General features: G+C 36.9%; 1 protein-coding gene across 7 annotated transcripts in view; it reads right to left on the bottom strand.

Annotated features, from left to right (window-relative positions):
- LOC131674343 (ephrin type-B receptor 1-B) overlaps positions 1 to 17,937 on the bottom strand; it is an 819,189-nt gene that overhangs the window by 258,631 nt on the left and 542,621 nt on the right. For all 7 annotated transcript variants that reach the window (XM_058953013.1, XM_058952971.1, XM_058952996.1 and 4 more), the window contains one exon: positions 9,213 to 9,389. In XM_058953013.1, the coding sequence (XP_058808996.1) occupies positions 9,213 to 9,389 (177 nt within the window). The remainder of the gene's footprint in view (positions 1 to 9,212; positions 9,390 to 17,937) is intronic.

The raw sequence follows: 17,937 nt of genomic DNA, 5'->3' as shown, positions 1-17,937 counted from the left end.
CCTATGAGCACAAAATGAATCCCGACTTGTTACTAATATTCGATGAAGCTGTAAATGGCTTAATATAGATGTGGAAAATGTTGGCACAAGTTAGGTCTCCAATTCTTAAATCCATTATATTGGAGATTATGTTCGCATCGTATGCGCTCTCTGTAATGCATATAGACCTTCTCGAGTTCATGCTTCATCAGACGATGATGAAATCATTGCAGAGAGAATGCTTGTATTAAGTAAAAAAGCGAACGTACTTTAAAAGGTAGTAGAAGATAATAAGTGGGCTCGTAAGACAGTAATATAGAATAAAATAGAAGCTGGATCTTTACTTGACTTTTCTCGGTTAACACATAATGACTTCCACAGAATCACAGTAGAAGTTTATCAGATCAAACAGGCTACGTCGTATATAAGGGAGCATATAAACGATGATGACAGTTACGATATTTATGTGCACAAAGAAAAAAGTGATACATTAAGAGTAAAACTACAATAACGTCATATTTCACCGAAGCAGTACCAACTTTTGGATAAGATATCTGACAGATGACTTTGATCCAATTAAAGGTTGGTATTGTCAGTGTAAGGCCGGAGCTCGTACAGTAAGATGTGCATACGAGGGTGGTCCGATAAGTACTTAGCCTCACCGCCCGATGGCGCCACTCTCGCAAAAGAAATATCACGTAGTACAACCTTTTTGATGGTTACTGTCAAGATTTCAGCCGGATCGGAGTTGTAGTTTATTTTTAAGAGCGTGTGAAAGCAAGTGTGTTCGTTGATTTTTGAAAAATGGAAAAAGAGCAGTATCGGTCGGTGATTCGATTCTTGTTTTTGGAAGGGAAATCGCGCAGCGAAATCAAAAAGCTCTTAGACGCTGTGTACGGTGACTCTTCTCCTTCGATGGCGACCGTCAAAAATTGGTTTAACGAGTTTCAACGTGATCGAACGTCGATTTTTGAAGAGCCACGTCCAGGTGCTCCGAAAACGGCTACCACGGAGGATAACGTGACAAAAATTCACGATCTCGTATTGGCAGATCGACGATTGAAGGTGCGCGAGATAGCTAAGATCGTAGGAATCTCAAAAGATTGCGTGGGTCATGTCCTGCATGAAATTTTGGGCATGAGAAAGTTGTCGGCGCGATGGGTTCCGCGTTTGCTCACTCCGGACAAGCGCAACCGTGAGACAACTTCAGAGCAATGTCTGACGCTGCTTAAGCGCAATCCGAAGGAGTTTCTGCGTCGTTTCGTGACAGTCGACGAAACATGGATCCACTGGTATACACCAGAGACCAAGGAACAATCGAAACAGTGGAGTTTACCCGGCCAAAGTGCTCCGAAGAAGGCGAAGACTGCCCCATCGACCGGAAAGGTGATGGCCACTGTTTTCTGGGCTTCACAAGGTGTGATCTACATCGACTACCTGGAGAGGGGCAAAACGGTCACAGGGCTGTACTATGCCGAATTATTGGGCCGATTCAACGTCGAATTGCAGAAAAAACGGCCCTATTTGGCGAAGAAAAAAGTGCTCTTTCACCATGACAACGCACCGGCTCACACCTCCGCCGTCGCCATGGCCAAATTGGTCGAATTAGGCTACGAACTGCTGCCCCATCCACCGTATTCTCTAGATTTAGCCCCATGCGACTTCTTTTTGTTCCCAAACTTGAAAAAGTCACTCGCCGGGCAGAAATTTGAGTCGAATGAGGAGGTAATCGCTGCCACGGAAGCATACTTTTCATACCTCGAGGAAACTTATTTTTCAGGGTTAAAAAAGTTAGAGCATCGCTGGGCCAAGTGTATCGAACTAAAAGGAGACTATGTTGAAAAATAAAACGCCACTTTTCCAAAATTTTCGTTTTTCTTTTGTAGGCTAAGTACTTATCGGACCACCCTCGTATTACAAGACTCTCAAAATTAGCAGTATAAAAGTTTTCTACGATGCAAAGAATCTGAAATAAAAAGCTTTTAAAATTTGTAGATTTCATACTTGCGTAGTGGAAAATTACGTTTGGCTAACTTGTAAATATCTTTCACCACTCTCTGATGCTCCATCGGATCCGTCTACCACCTTTGTGTTTTCAATATCTGTTTTTATTTTTATAATTCTACGTTATTTATTTCAGCTAAATCATTGAAATTACTTTTTAAGTACGCTATGATAGTCTTTGCAGTAGCTTTGACTTTTAACTGAACGATGCGTTGTACAGTTTTAAAATTAATAACATCACAACGACCGTTACCTCGATGTCCAAGATTACGTCCGTTAACACTCATTTCGATAATGGATAGATGACAGTAATATTCTCAATATATATATATATATATATATATATATATATATTTACTTATTTATCAGCTTATTATCAGCTGATTGTTCAGTTACAAATATTTGAAGACTATTAATAAGCTTATTTAGGTAATCCTAAATACACATGATCTATATTGATATTGTTTCGTGCAACTTTTTACCTAGGTAAAGATGTACCAATTTTCAACTCCTCTTCTACGCTAGATGTTTTAGTCATATTAAATAATGGACTGATAATATTATTAAAATCATGACTATTATGAACTCATATAGGGCTCATCTGGATTCATTTTTTTTCTATGAACGCTAGACTTGTCCAAAATTTCTCGATATTTTTTTAGATCATCTTGAGTTATTAAACTTCTATTAGGCTGCTTTGACTCAAGTCTATGAAATTATTGATTTTTGGATACTGGAAATCATCAACGCTCACACTATTCTTACCAAAAGTTACTGTAAAGTTACCAAGCATGTAAGCTTCATTTTGTTCTGTACACATACCACAGATGATATCATAAAAACTTAAGTAACTTTTATTCAACGCATTCATGTACTTATAGATACCAACGTTGTCATCCTAGCTCAGTTCGAATAAGCTGTCATAAATTTGTGTATCATTGTGATTCATAGTAGCATTAATATCTTCACTGCTAAACTATAGGTTTTCATTCTTATCACTAGCAGCAACAACAGTAAAATAACTATATTCATATTGTGGTACTTTCTTAGAAAACTTTAGCTTTTTAACTAAAAATAATTCAAGATTCAACTTCTTACTTGCTAAATTTTTAATTAGTTGCACTTCGTATTTAGTGGATCAACTATTGGATTAAATGTCTTATTCAAGATATTATCAGTTAATCTCAAACATGCTTCAAGAGATTATATTTCTGTCTGATTGCATTTTGCGTTTTTAAAAGTTGAAAAACTACGTGTTTTTCTTTTTGATGATTATTATCTATGTTGACGCTTCAACGATTACCATTAGACTTCACATTATATTGCTACTGATATATTTATAGCAAAATAATATTTTTCATTAATTATAGCTCTATCCTTGTCGATCACTAAAAATCCATATTTATCACTCAATCAACATTTTGCGTATAGTTCATTAAATTTATTGTAAGTCATATCCGAGTTCACATGAGCATCAACTATATGGTTCATATTTGATTAATCTTGTCGAAAAACCACCAACAAATTAACGTTATCTCTTACGATATATTTAGGAATGTGAACGTACAATTGCAAAAGATAGAAATAGTCAATACTTCTATGTCTATTCATACAAAAGAAAGCACGTACGTTGTCCTGCTTTTCGCACACAATATCGTGGAAGTTATATTGTGTGATATCAATTTAATAATGATTTATTGAATTGGATAATGCATGCTCAGTATCAATCACTGACTTATATTCTTTAAACGGAAAATACTTCATTCCATTTCATAGGTTTCAGCATCTTCCAGTAATTTAGATTTTGGTTGACTAAAAAAGTTCAAGTACACGTAAACATTTTTTAATCTAACGTCATTATGATAAATCTATGTTTGCAGTTTTTGTGTGGAGCAATATAAGTTGAGATACTGTAAAAAACTTATCACACATTCTTGTCATTATTCTCTACTGTCAGTGCAATATTTTTCTTACGTTTAACTAACAGCAAACAAAAGATACATTTTGAGTTTGGTAGAGTTTTTAACATTTGTGACGGTGTAGGCTGGTCATGGCCTGCACCGTGTGCTTGCTTCTCTCACCACCCTAGGCGAAGGCGCACGGCTGGCATCAGACGCACGTTATTTTACGTGTCTGATGCCTGCCTTTATTCTTTCCAGCATTATAGCTAGAAGAGAGAGAGAGAGAGAGAGAGAGAGAGAGAGAGAGAGAAGGCAGCAGCGAGCAAGCGAAATGGGAAGGAAACATTAAGAGTAAGAGAAAGAGAGAGAGAGAGAGAAAAGAAAATATATGTAGTTCGCCTATTAGGAGGACAGTAGTGGGGAAAGGCGTGAGAAGCCGACTCGCACGCACTCGTTACGAGATCGACGCACGCGAGAGAGATCGGCCGCACTTGGACGAGTTGCCATCATTCTTGCCACGAATCCGAGAGAATGTGAGAGCCGTGACAACATTGAAACTAGGCTGCATCTTACGCCAGCCAACTCACCTGCAGCCCACCTGCCAAGCAGCCATCACATTTGTTGGTCAGGTTTAGTTTTCTCTCCTCTCTTTTCTCTCTGTTTCCTCGGCATTGTTCCGCGGCTTGTGTGCGGCGCCAGGCTTTCACGAGCCGGCGCAACGTCTTTTACATTGTAATCTTAATTTGAGCCGGTTAATGAGGTGACATGGCGCTAACGTGCCGGTCATATCGTTTAGCGTAAGTCTTGTGTATTATTAGTAATAAGTAGCTTTGTATTCTCGTCGGCACTCAAGGTAGTGTAGTTGTAATAAACGATCAATTAACGAAGTTGAGTGTGTGAAAATCATTGAGTCTACACCTTCTCTTTCCTGCTTTTCTAGGAGCGACACACCGCCTCCCTTACCTTCCCCTTAAATAATTCGGTAATAGTAGCGAATTGTGGGCATTGAAGGTCGACGCTATTACACATTCAATTCAATATTTAATATAAATGTAAATAGAAATAAATTTTATGTTGGTGACAAACCACCTGAAACCTTATCTATGGGCAGTTACGAAATTGAATACATTAATGAATTCCATCGTAAATCCTAAAATAACAGTGAGTCTGAAATAATACTGAATAATAACTCTTTACGTTATATAATTACAAATTCGGAAGACATTGATTTTAATCTACAAGATTCCATTGAACGAGCACCACGGAAACTAGAAAAAAACAACGAACGTGAAGGTTTTGCTCACAGTTTTCTTCGATTACAGGGTCGTGGTGTATCATAAGTTCTTGCCACAGGGTAGTACGGTTCATAAGAAATATTACCTGCAAGTTATGCGCAATTTGCGCCAAGCAATCCGCCAGAAACGTCCGGATTTGTCGAAGAACAAAAACTGGCTTTTGCACCATGATAACGCACCTGCTTGCACATCGTTGCTTATGCGCGAATATTTAGCCAAAAACAACAGAGTGATGGTGCGGCTGCCACCGTATTCCCCAGACTTGGCCCCCTGTGACTTTTTCCTGTTCCCAAAACTGAAGAGACCGATGAAAGGACGACGCTACGCCACGATTGAGGAGATAAAGATGGCATCGAAGGAGCTGAACAAGATCACAAAAAATGATTTTTTTAAGTGCTTCGAGGATTGGAAAAAATGTTGGCACAAGTGCGATATATCCGAGGGGGATTACTTTGAAGGAGATAAAATAGATATTCATGAATAAATAAATAATTTTTGAAAACATACTAAATTCGCGATACTTTTTGAACAGACCTCTATATACTTTTTGAATAAATTCATTCTACTATTATATTTTGAAGAATTTATTAAAAATATAATTTACGATCTTATCATTTTCCTAATACATGTAACGAGGGCAAGCAGGATGCTCTCTCTCTCTCTCTCTCTTTCTCTCTCTCTCTCACTCTCTTATTATCCAGCGCTCATTATCCGGCGCTCGGGTCGCCACCCGCCGTCGGCGTTTGAATACAAGGCCCCTCGAACTGAGGCATGGAACCATTCCTTTGCTATCCTTGCTCAGAGAATACTAAACTCACTGAGCGTGACCCTGTTCTCCATCGATCGGATCCCTGACTTCAAGGTTTGGACCCGTGATCTATTCTTAAACTACGAGGCTGGAGCATGGATTGAGAGGGCGACTCGCGAAAAGTTAATGCCAGTGCCGGCACTGTCCGATTACACTCGCATACCAAACAGAGTCAATCCAGTTGCGTTCTCCCAAAATTACCCATCGTCCCACACTTACCCCGCTATCGACCTATGGTTCATGAAATAGCTAATTGAACGGTTATTATCTGGCCAAACGCACGTCGATCCACCTTTATACCTCTCCTCTTTTCAGACCGCCCTTCTGTAAAACAAGTGCCATTCGCATCTTTACTACTCTTGCTACTTTTATTATTTTTTACTACTTTTAGTATTTTGTTCTTATTATTTTTATTATTCTCTATTACCTTTATTGTCTTTATTATTTTAATATTATTTTTCATCTTTTATTATTGTTAATTTTGTTGTTTTATCTGATAACTCATTTACATTGTTCTTTATATATTTTATTTTACTATATTTCACATATTTTATTCTATTTTTAGTTTTATATATATACTCTTAGTGCTTACTGTTAACGCCATTGGAAATTCGCTGCTCACCGTATATACTACTCATGCATTTTCACGTAATTCATCTTCTTCATATAGTTAAATGCACTATTTATCCTTGCATCTCCTCTTTTGTCATGTTTAAATTTTGTTATTATTTTGTTATGTACATTTCCAAACTGCCAGACGGGGTTCCACCTCATTGGCGCAATAAACGAACTAATCTAATCTAATCTCTCTCTCACTCACTTATCGCTCGGCAAGGCGACGTGGTCAGCGTTGGGCGTATATTTTTTATTGTGCCTAACCACTAGCCTTTATATTTTTCAACCGCCAAAGAGACTGACGAATGAGATCGAGAGGACCCGAGGGAGCGAGAGCGCAGTGACCAAGTGTTAGAGAGAGAGAGTTAGCGAGAGAGATAGAGTACGCACGTATGCACGCACTATACAGGATTAGGCAGGCGAGCGTCGAGCGACCAATTAGCGTTTTTTGTCGCACGCCACCTAATTAATAGACTTGGTGGGGAGAGTCCAGCGAGAGCGCGATCGCCGGCCGCACGACAATACTTGTGCGGCCAGACACTTTTCACTTTTCGCTTTATACGGCTAGCTGAAATAAGCTGACCTGCCGTTGTTCTTATACTTAACTTTGATTATGTGACTTTCCATCTCCTTCGCCAATTATCAGCGAACCTCGTAGCCGTCTTCAACTCCGTGCGTGGCACAACTTCCGAGGAAGCAGCCAGCAACCACGAAGAAGCCAGCAGCTAGATCAAGTCCTGGCAGCCATCTTCGTCGCCTAAGAAAAGGTCAGGTTTTCTCTCTCTTCTGTTGTGTGTGTGTGTGTGTGCGTCTCTCTCTCTCGTGATGTGAGATCGCTCGAATCGATAAATAGCCAGACAATTACTTGCCGGTTATATTTATCGTACTGCAGTAATAGATCATCGGTTTTTCTTTTCTTTGTGTAATTGTAAGGAAGTGAATTGTCAAGGCGATTCTGTCGCCGGGCAATCCGCCTTTCCGCATCTTTGGTTTAATCGTATATGCGTTTATGCGTGCAACATTTTTAAGTTAATTGTAACTAAGTTTGTTAATACAGATAAGTCTCATTGTTCGAAAATGCAATCAGTTATTCATTCGAGCTGTCCTCTCTGTTTCCCCGATTGTAAGAGCGAAAGTGCCTCTCTTACTCTCCCCTTTATTAAAGAATTTGTGACGTCAGTGTCGATCTAGGCACTGCCTGGTTACATACATATACGTAAAATTAAACTATATTGCAGTGTAGATAGGCGTCAGTCAGACAAAGATTATTTAATTGGTGATGAAAAACTTGTACTTGTGAGCTATAGTACCCTGAATAGCTTCTACTGCCCATCGAAATATAAAACAAGTCGAGATTTATTTTAATCTGGTGCTGACAACTGGTTTTCATCTTTATTTTACAAAGCTGACATGAGAACATGGTATACATCATTTTCTATTATAATTGTTATTTTATATCGCGAAAGTCCCGATCAAGTATGAAAACCTTATCTTTCTTGCATATTAACTTCTTTAGATCACTGTAATTATCATCCATAATCTTTTGTAAAATGGCTAGAGACATTTTTGACTATAAATTTTACATAAAATACGAAAATAGTTTTTTCATTGGCAAATAATTAAATGTTCAATATTTAGTCCGCTATAATGGGTCCGTTGTTTTGCGTCACCGCATCATTATCCATCGCCGAATTTTAAAATAATATGCCAAAAAACTTAACAATACTGAATTTAATAAGGATCTAAAAATAATCATCAACGATAATCTTGAAAAGACTCTATTTCCCAAGTTCTCCAAGCATCTTATTCAATTCACCATTAATCAGGTTAAATATACTAGATAAGGTCTACACATATTTATTAACTAAAGTTTAACAGTTTAATCAATAAAATTTCATCTAATATATAGTTATTTTATAAATCACATGAAATAGTGCGTGTTTTTCTCCATTTACGTAGTTTACAGCCATTTCGGAAAAGGTGAAACCCACGGAACTAGACCAAAATTTTTCTTTTTCATAAACTATAACTATTTTGTCCTCCTATTTCCATAGTTTAAAATAGATCAATGTAATTTATATATTTAAACACAAGATTTAAAAAAAATTTCAATATTTTGGTTCTGATTTGAATAAAATTTGAAATATTGATTTTCCAGTGAACGGAAATGTACTTTTAATTTGAATTGAAAAGGGAAACCGAAAATGAATCGAAAGAAGAAAGCGGAAAACAGTTAGTATACAAGGTTTGGTCATGATAATATTCCCTTCTTCGTTTTGGAAAAAAGGATAAAAAATGAGTTAAAAAGTCTGTGATTTTCGGCGTTACTGCGTTAATATGTGAATATATTATTTCACAAGAAATTGTTATGTATTTAGTAGGAAGGCGAAGTTATAACTTATTATGGATCGGACAGTTTACATTTCTTCTAACAATAAATAATAGTAATGTTCGTATTTTTGAATAGTTGCTGCTGTTACTTTTGTAATTAAAGCAATTTTAGTGAATTTTTAAAAAATTGTGCATAATCATAAGCGCTTTCAAAACTTTGCGCATTAATCCTCACCATTGCGATATAGTAAATATTAAAAAAGTTGTTCAATATCTTACCAATTATAGCCTCTATCGTGATGTACCCTGCATCAATCTCACGGGCAAATTCACGGACGGCCTGGTTAGGATCTTCATACGTGTGAGGATCTACATAACTTCGTGCACTAGTACCACCGGGACCTCCACTGCCGGAACTAGCTACTCCCACTGGAGGCGTAAACAGTGGCGTTGTCACTGAAATTTCGTTGCATTCTATTAACTTTCATATTTCTGCTGTTTTTCCTACGATATGTTAAGGCTAATCTCTGAAAGCCTAATCCAACTCTAAATGAATATCATTTTTCAAATAAGTTTACATATTGCTTGTGATCAATTACATTACCCGTCAAAAGTTTTTGTCCACCTAAATACTAAATCACTCAAACTCCAAAGTGTTATATCTTAGTTGGAAAATAACTTATAAAGGTCAGCGAAGGCTCATTTAAAAGGTCCCTTTTTCAAGTATGGTATGTACACCCAACGTGAATTGAATCGTGACCCCCCCAGTTAGGTTGGTATGAGAATTCCATCGTTGCATCGGAACGATTCAAAAATGAAATTCAAAAATGAAAATTCGTTTTAAGATACGATAAAAAGCTAAAACGTTACTAATTTGTTTTTAGGTTTAAAATTAATTGTTTGCCAAACAATGAATTTAGATGCATGATTATTTGATTTTAGGTTTTAATTATATAATTTAAGAACGAGCGTTATACTATGGCCGATCTGAAAACCACCGTTACGGACTGAAAGTAGCACTCATACCAACCTAACTGGGGGGGTCGCGATTCAATTCACGTTGGGTGTACATCACAAATTGAAAAAAATTCCCCTCCGCCCTGTTATGAAAATGTGAAAAAAATTTTTTATCCTTGTTGAAATGCCTTGCCGTTTTACAAGAAAAAATCGCAGAAAGAAAATATAAAAAATTACTTTATAGCTTTTTCCAAATACTTTTCAAATCATTCCTGTAGAAAATATTTTTATTTAAATTTAGCTCTGTTATATTTCCGTTTAAAAAAATATTGATTCTCGCCTCTGTATCTCTGAAAATTTGAATGATAGAAAAAAGTTTATTTGAAAGAAAATGTATAGAAAATATAAAGAAAGTGTTTCAGAATATTCAAAAAAATTAATTATTTTACCCTAAAAATTATTTTTTTTCTAATGAAAGGGTCATGTAAGGCCATAGAACCATTTCAGTTTTCAAAAATATTTTTACATGTTCTCTATACAGGGTGAGGAAAAAGTATGGAAACCCCGGAAAATTCGGAAAACTGCATAAGGTTAGCCATAAAATAAAGGTCATACCCTATGTAACTTCCAATAACCCAATAACCCAACAGTGACCTCTGATTTGATCTTGAACCAAATTTTCAAGTTTGTTTCAAGGTCAACCTCATTTTTTCATTTGGGAATTCCTATTTTTTATACTAGAATCAAAAAGAGCAATAAATTTTACGGATGGGAATGATTCCAAGTTAGTGTGACGTAGCCTAATCCTCCTTGAAACCATGTATTTTCAAAATCATCACATCTTAACGTCTGGATAGCTGAAACAATCTGATTTCACAAAAGTTACAGCGTTCAAATTTCCTGTGATAAAAAAGGAACCTATTATTGTATCGCCCTACCATTTATGCCCACACATTTAACTTTTGAGGATACTGAATGTGACTTTCTCTCATCCAATGAGGATTTTGTCGTACCAATATCTAAGGTTATGGCGATTGACTTCGCCGTTTAATTGACATGTAGTTTCATCTGAGAAAACAATATTTTTTTTTAAAATACAAAAACAGGGTTGATTTTTGCTAGAAATTTTGCTATTCGTTTTGCTAGAAATTATTATAAATTATTAATATTATATTATATTATACTATTATAAATTCGTTTTGCTAGAAAACGAATAAAAAGGAATTTGAAGATCTGTCTTTCTCGTATTTTTTTAGAATTTTGAAAAAAGAAGACAACTCTTTTTTCACACTGCACAATTCATCTGGATAACATTTTTTTCGCAGTCTTCATCTTTCATTTTAGAAAATAGAAAGTCACTACTATGAGCATAAAATATCATTAAAATTGTCAATAACTGGAAAGTCATGTTTTTTTTCGTCAAAAATTACGTTTTCTCCTCTTTCATGGACTTTAAAGTTAATTGTTTATTTAAGATTTGTCTTCACCATTTGAAAGCTTGTCCCAAATGATACAAAACCCATGCCCGAGAAATTTTTTTTTTGTACGATTTTTTGAACTATATCATATTTTATTAAAAAGCACATGTTACGAATCAAAACGTTATATCTCGGAAAATATGCTGTTTACAAAGAAACTCTAAAGAAAAAAGGTCTTGCATTTTGGTTAAAAAAACCATTTATAAACTAATAAAACTATAAAAAAATATTTATTTTACATTTCTTTGGTTTGGAATTTATTAAATTTTTGAAAAAAAAAACATTAAAAACTTAATTATTAAGGTAAATAAATAATGAGACGTATAAAAATGAGTTTTTAACTAGATGTTTCTATTTATTTGTATATACTTCTTTATTACAAATTTTCAAATAACAATTGTTTATAAAATTAATTTTTAATTAACAAAGTGATAGAATTATAAATAATTTTTACATTTTAAATAAAACCACTGTGTAAATTAAAAAATTCCAAATCAAAAAATGAAGAAAAAAAATCATTTTCTTATCATTTTATCAGTTTACAAATGGTTTTTTTACCAAAATGCAACAACTATTTTCTTTAGAGTTTTTCTATAAAGAGCATATTTTCCGAAATATAACGATGTGATTCATAACGTGACACACCACACAATATGAGTTTTTTACAACTACCCAAAGTCATCTAAAACTTTAAAGTGTTAGGTTCTTGTTAACAGGGTGGCAAATGTCATTGAGCGGTACTGTATAATTGCAATATTTTAAAATTATTTTATAGGTTTTCAAATGTTTTAGATAAAAAAAATTTAAGACAAAAAATGTTATTTTCTAAAATCTAAATAATTGTTCCGTATTTCCTATAAAAAAACATAGCATTTTCTTTCAAATAAAATTATTTCTATTATTCAAAATTCCATAAATATAGACAGCTGAAAATTAATGTTCATGTAATCAAAAATGCGTATTAAATAATTAAATTGAAATAAAAAATTTTTTACAGAAGTGATTTAAAAAGTACTTGGAAAAAGCTACAAAGAGTTTCTTTTTTATATTGTTTCTACGATTACTTCTCGTGAAATGGTGATGATGCATTCAATCAGTGTCAGTCGAAAACGTCAGTCTCGCTATGCCGATCTTGAAACAATCATATCGTGTTACAAAAAATGTCTATTTATTTTACCTTTATCTAACGTTAAAAAAAACCTAGAAACGCGATAGAATATTATAAGGTATACGATGCGCTCAATCCTAATGTGGTTTTAAAATTGATTAATCACCTAAGATCTTTAAGATATTCTAACCTAACAGTGGAAAAATCACAATTACTTTCACTGTATTCAAGGTTATGTAACACTGTAAATAAAATGTTTTCAAAAAACCAGTAAAACTATCATAAAACAGCACTTTTGTTCATTAAACCGCATTTTTTGGATTAGAGAGTTTTTTTTCATTGAGATATCATTGATTGATGTTAAATGTTTCAAAAGTGTCGTAACAACATATAAATCATAGGTTAAAGGGGTCGAGGGTTAAGATACACAAGTATACAAGATTTTATATCACAAGTGAGCTATACTATTCCTGAAAGATTTTGGTGCGCTGAATCCAAATCTGGCCTCAGAATTATTCTATCATGTCAGATTTATAAGATATCCTAACCCTAAACGTGTAAAAAATACTGTTTTTTGACATATTTGAGGTTATGTAGCATCGTAAATAAATTTTGTCACAAAAAACTATTTAAAGCATCTTGAAGTATAAATCATCCCTTTTCAAATGCCGTTGAGTTTGTCTAAATACCTTTTTTTTTAATATTGTTTTAATATTGTTGCTTTAATAATGTTGCAAAATTGATAAAATACTTCAATCAATGATATGTTGATGAAAAAAAAAGTTAGCTTTAATTCAAAAAATGGGTTTAATGGGCAAGAGTACTACTTTATCACAACTCTATTTGTTTTTCGAAAAAACAATTGATTCACAGTGTTACATAACCTTGAACGTAGTGAAGCATCGTAATTTACGCACTTTTAGTTTAGAATAGCTCGAGAGCCTTAAGTGATGAATCAAATCGAAAGATAGATTTGGATTCAGCACTTCGAAAACTTACGGAAATACACTATCGTGTTTCTAGGTTTCTTCCTTTTTGAAATTTGGACGGCCTATAGTAGCTGAATTAAACATCTTTCAATTCCACAAAAAATTAAAAGTTCCAAAGTTTTTCGTTAACATGAATACTATCCTAATAATTTTCAAATATAAAACCTTTAATATAAGGTAAATGTACGACTAAATGAACTATCTTTCTGAACATCAGTAAAAATTCAATATTTTCCTAACATTATTCCATTTCTTGATGAAAAATGTATAAATATTGTTTGAAATTATGTTTTTATGTGTTTATTATTACTGAATTCAAACTATCTCATTAGGGAACCACCCCAACCCTCCGCCATCGATTTTTCTGCAATTGAGATATGTTATAGTTCGTAAAAAAATAAAAGACCCGTATTTATTTTATCGGCGGAAAAAACTATCTAAGGGAAAAATCCATCCCCAGAAAACAGCCCCAGAAGCAGTTCTATAGCAATATCTTTAATTGGAATGAATATTTCTTTATGAAACAAAAAAACACAAGATACTTATAAAAAAAGTAATAGACACACATCAATTTGGACCCGGGGGTTGCAACCCCTTCGATGTATAGAGAAAAAACTGTATTTTTAAGTGTCTTTTTACCTTACAAAAGCTTACAAAATCAAAAAATAATGTTAAAAAAATTTTTAAAATGATATTTTAGTAGAAAATGATAAAACAAAATTGACGTGATTCGGAGTTTTCCTATTAACTATTATTTCGAGGGTAATCTACTCCTTAATGTTATTAATACAATATAGTATAAGCAGTTGTTAATCGCAGATTATGCTCGTTATTTCATGTTTTATGACGCTCAAAAAGTCAAATACATGTATACTTTTGTTCTGCCGAATAAACTATTTAGAGAGTGAAAGTTACCCCCGAAAGTTACCCATCAATAACATTTTATAGCGAAATTTTCTTATTGTATGCACAGTTATCGACGAAACAACCTATAAAAAATTCTTTTAAAAAATGTTAGATAAATATATGTATTTCGTGTACAGGGATTGCAACCCCCCAAGTGGCCTGAAAAAAAGTCATGTTGTCAAATATTTTCTTGCAAAATTTTTTCAGAAGAAATGAAGTTTATGAAAATCGGTTTAAAATCTAACACAAAAGTATACAGTATCCGTCACCACAGGCAGCTACCCCTTCATTGGAGAGTGAACAGAGCATTCATTTGTTACCCTGAACCCCTACCACCCAGAACCCAATTTCATCATCCCTCGAGCTAGTTACCCTCCCACGCTGTAACCCGTAACGCTTACACCTAAATATCGTCAACCCTCGAGGTAGTTACCCTGTCACGCTGTAACCCAAAACACTGAACTCCAATTTCCTAAATCATCGAGTTGGATACCCTGCTACGATATAACCACAAACACTTAACCCAAATTTCCTTAACTCTCGAGCTGGTTACCCTGCTACCCTGTAACCCCGAAATCTTAACGCCAATTCCATTAAACCTAGAGCTGGATACCCTGCCACGCTCTAACCTCGAACTACTACACCTAAATTTCGTCAACCCTCGAGCTGGTTAACCTGCCACGCGCTAACCCCAAACTGTTAACCCCAATTTCCTTTACCCTCGAGATGGTTAACCTGCCATGCACTAACCCCGAACTCCTACACCTAAAATTCGTCAACCCTAGAGCTGGTTAAACTGCCACGCGCTAACCCCAAACTGTTAACCCCAATTTCCTTTACCCTCGAGATGGTTAACCTGCCATGCACTAACCCCGAACTCCTACACCTAAAATTCGTCAACCCTCGAGCTAGTTACCCTGCCACGCTGTAACCCCGAACTCTTAACCCCAATTTCCTTAACCCTCGAGCTGGTTACCCTGCAACGCTCTAACCCCGAACTCCTATACCTAAATTTCGTAAACCCTCGAGCTAAGTACACTGCAACGCTGTAACCCGGAACTCTTAACCCCAATTTCCTTAAACCTCGAGCTGGTTAACCTGCCATGCTCTAACCCCGAACTCCTATACCTAAATTTCGTCAATCCTCGAGCTGGTTACGCTGCCACGCAGTAACCCCGAACTCTTAACCCCAATTTCCTTAAACCTCGAGCTGGTTAACCTGCAATGCTCTAACCCCGAACTCCTATACCTAAATTTCGTTAACCCCCGAGCTAAGTACCCTGCAACGCTGTAACCCCAAACTCTGAACCTTATTTACTAAATCATCGAGCTGGTTGCCCTGCCACGGTGTAGCCCCAAACTCTTAACCACAATTTCCTTAACCCTCGAGCTGGTTACCCTGCAACGCTATAACCCCGAACTCCTACACCTAAATTTCGTCAACCCTCGAGCTAGTTACGCTCCCACGCAGTAACCCGGAACTCTTAACCACAATTTCCTTAAACCTCGAGCTGGTTAACCTGCCATGCTCTAACCCCGAACTACTACACCTAAATTTCGTCAACCCTCGAGCTAGTTACGCTGCCACGCAGTAACCCGGAACTCTTAACCCCAATTTCCTTAAACCTCGAGTTGGTTAACCTGCCATGCTCTAACCCCGAACTCCTATACCTAAATTTCGTCAATCCTCGAGGTAGTTACCCTGCCACGCTGTAACCCCGAACTCTTAACCCCAATTTCCTTAACCCTCGAGCTGGTTACCCTGCAACGCTCTAACCCCGAACTCCTATACCTAAAATTCGTCAACCCTCGAGCTAGTTACCCTGCCACGTTGTAACCCCAAACTCTGAACCTTATTTACTAAATCATCGAGCTGGTTGCCCTGCCACGCTCTAGCCCCAAACTCTTAACCACAATTTCCTTAACCCTCGAGCTGGTTACCCTGCAACGCTCTAACCCCGAACTCCAACACCTAAATTTCGTCAATCCTCGAGCTGGTTACGCTGCCACGCAGTAACCCCGAACTCTTAACCCCAATTTACTTAACCCTCGAGCTGGTTACCATGCAACGCTGTAACCCCGAACTCCTATACCTAAATTTCGTAAACCCTCGAGCTAAGTACACTGCAACGCTGTAACCCGGAACTCTTAACCCCAATTTCCTTAAACCTCGAGCTGGTTAACCTGCCATGCTCTAACCCCGAACTCCTATACCTAAATTTCGTCAATCCTCGAGCTGGTTACGCTGCAACGCAGTAACCCCGAACTGTTAACCCCAATTTCCTTAAACCTAGAGCTGGTTACACTGCCACGCTCTAACCCCGAACTTCTACACCTAAATTTCGACAACCCTCGAAGTAAGTACCCTGCAACGCTGTAACCCCAAACTCTGAACCTTATTTACTAAATCATCGAGCTGGTTGCCCTGCCACGCTGTAGACCCAAACTCTTAACCACAATTTCCTTAACCCTCGAGCTGGTTACCCTGCAACGCTCTAACCCCGAACTCCTACACCTAAATTTCGTCAACCCTCGAGCTAGTTACCCTGCCACGCTGTAACCCCAAACTCTTAACTTCAATTTCCTCAATCATCGAGCTAGTTACCCTGCCACGCTATAACCCCAAACTCTTAACCCCAATTTACTAAATCATTGAGCTGGTTACCCTGCAACGCTCTAACCCCGAACTCCTACAACTAAATTTCGTCAACAATCGAGCTAGTAACCCTGCCACGATGTAACCCCAAACTCTTAACTCCAATTTCCTAAATCATCGAGCTAGTTACCCTGCCACGCTGTAACCCCAAATTCTTAACTCCACTTTCCTAAATCATCGAGCTAGTTATCCTGCCACGCTGTAACCCCAAACTCTTGACCACAATTTTATTAACTATCGAGCTGGTTACCCAGTCACGCTCTAACCGTGAAACCCCTACACCGGAATTTCATCAAACCTCTAGTTGGTTGCCCTGCCCCAATCTAACCCCAAAATCTTAAACCCAATTTCTTTAAACCTAGAGCTGGTTACCCTGCCACGGTCTAACCCCGAACTCTTACACCTAAATTTCGAAAACCCTCGAGCTGGTTAACCTGCCACGCGCTAACCCCAAATTCTTAACCCCAATTTCCTTAACCCTCGAGCTGGTTAACCTGCCGTGCAGTAACCCCGAACTCTTAACCCCAATTTCCTTAACCCTCGAGCTGGTTAACCTGGAAATCTCTAACCCCGAACTCCTACACCTAAATTTCGCCAACCCTCGAGCTAGTTACCCTGCCACGCTGTAACCCCAAACTCTTAACCACAATTTACTAGATCATCGAGCTGGTTGCCCTGCCACGGTATAGCCCCAAACTCTTAACCACAATTTCCTTAACCCTCGAGCTGGTTACCCTGCAACGCTATAACCCCGAACTCCTACACCTAAATTTCGTCAACCCTCGAGCTAGTTACGCTGCCACGCAGTAACCCGGAACTCTTAACCACAATTTCCTTAAACCTCGAGCTGGTTAACCTGCCATGCTCTAACCCCGAACTCCTACACCTAAATTTCGTCAACCCTCGAGCT

Source organism: Phymastichus coffea, unplaced genomic scaffold, assembly GCF_024137745.1.
Source record: "Phymastichus coffea isolate CEN01 unplaced genomic scaffold, Cenicafe_Pcof_1.1 PCOF00014, whole genome shotgun sequence".
NCBI classification, from domain to species: Eukaryota; Metazoa; Arthropoda; class Insecta; order Hymenoptera; family Eulophidae; genus Phymastichus; species Phymastichus coffea.
The sequence above is the reverse complement of the archived record's forward strand: the minus strand, read 5'-3'. Positions and strand labels throughout refer to the sequence as shown.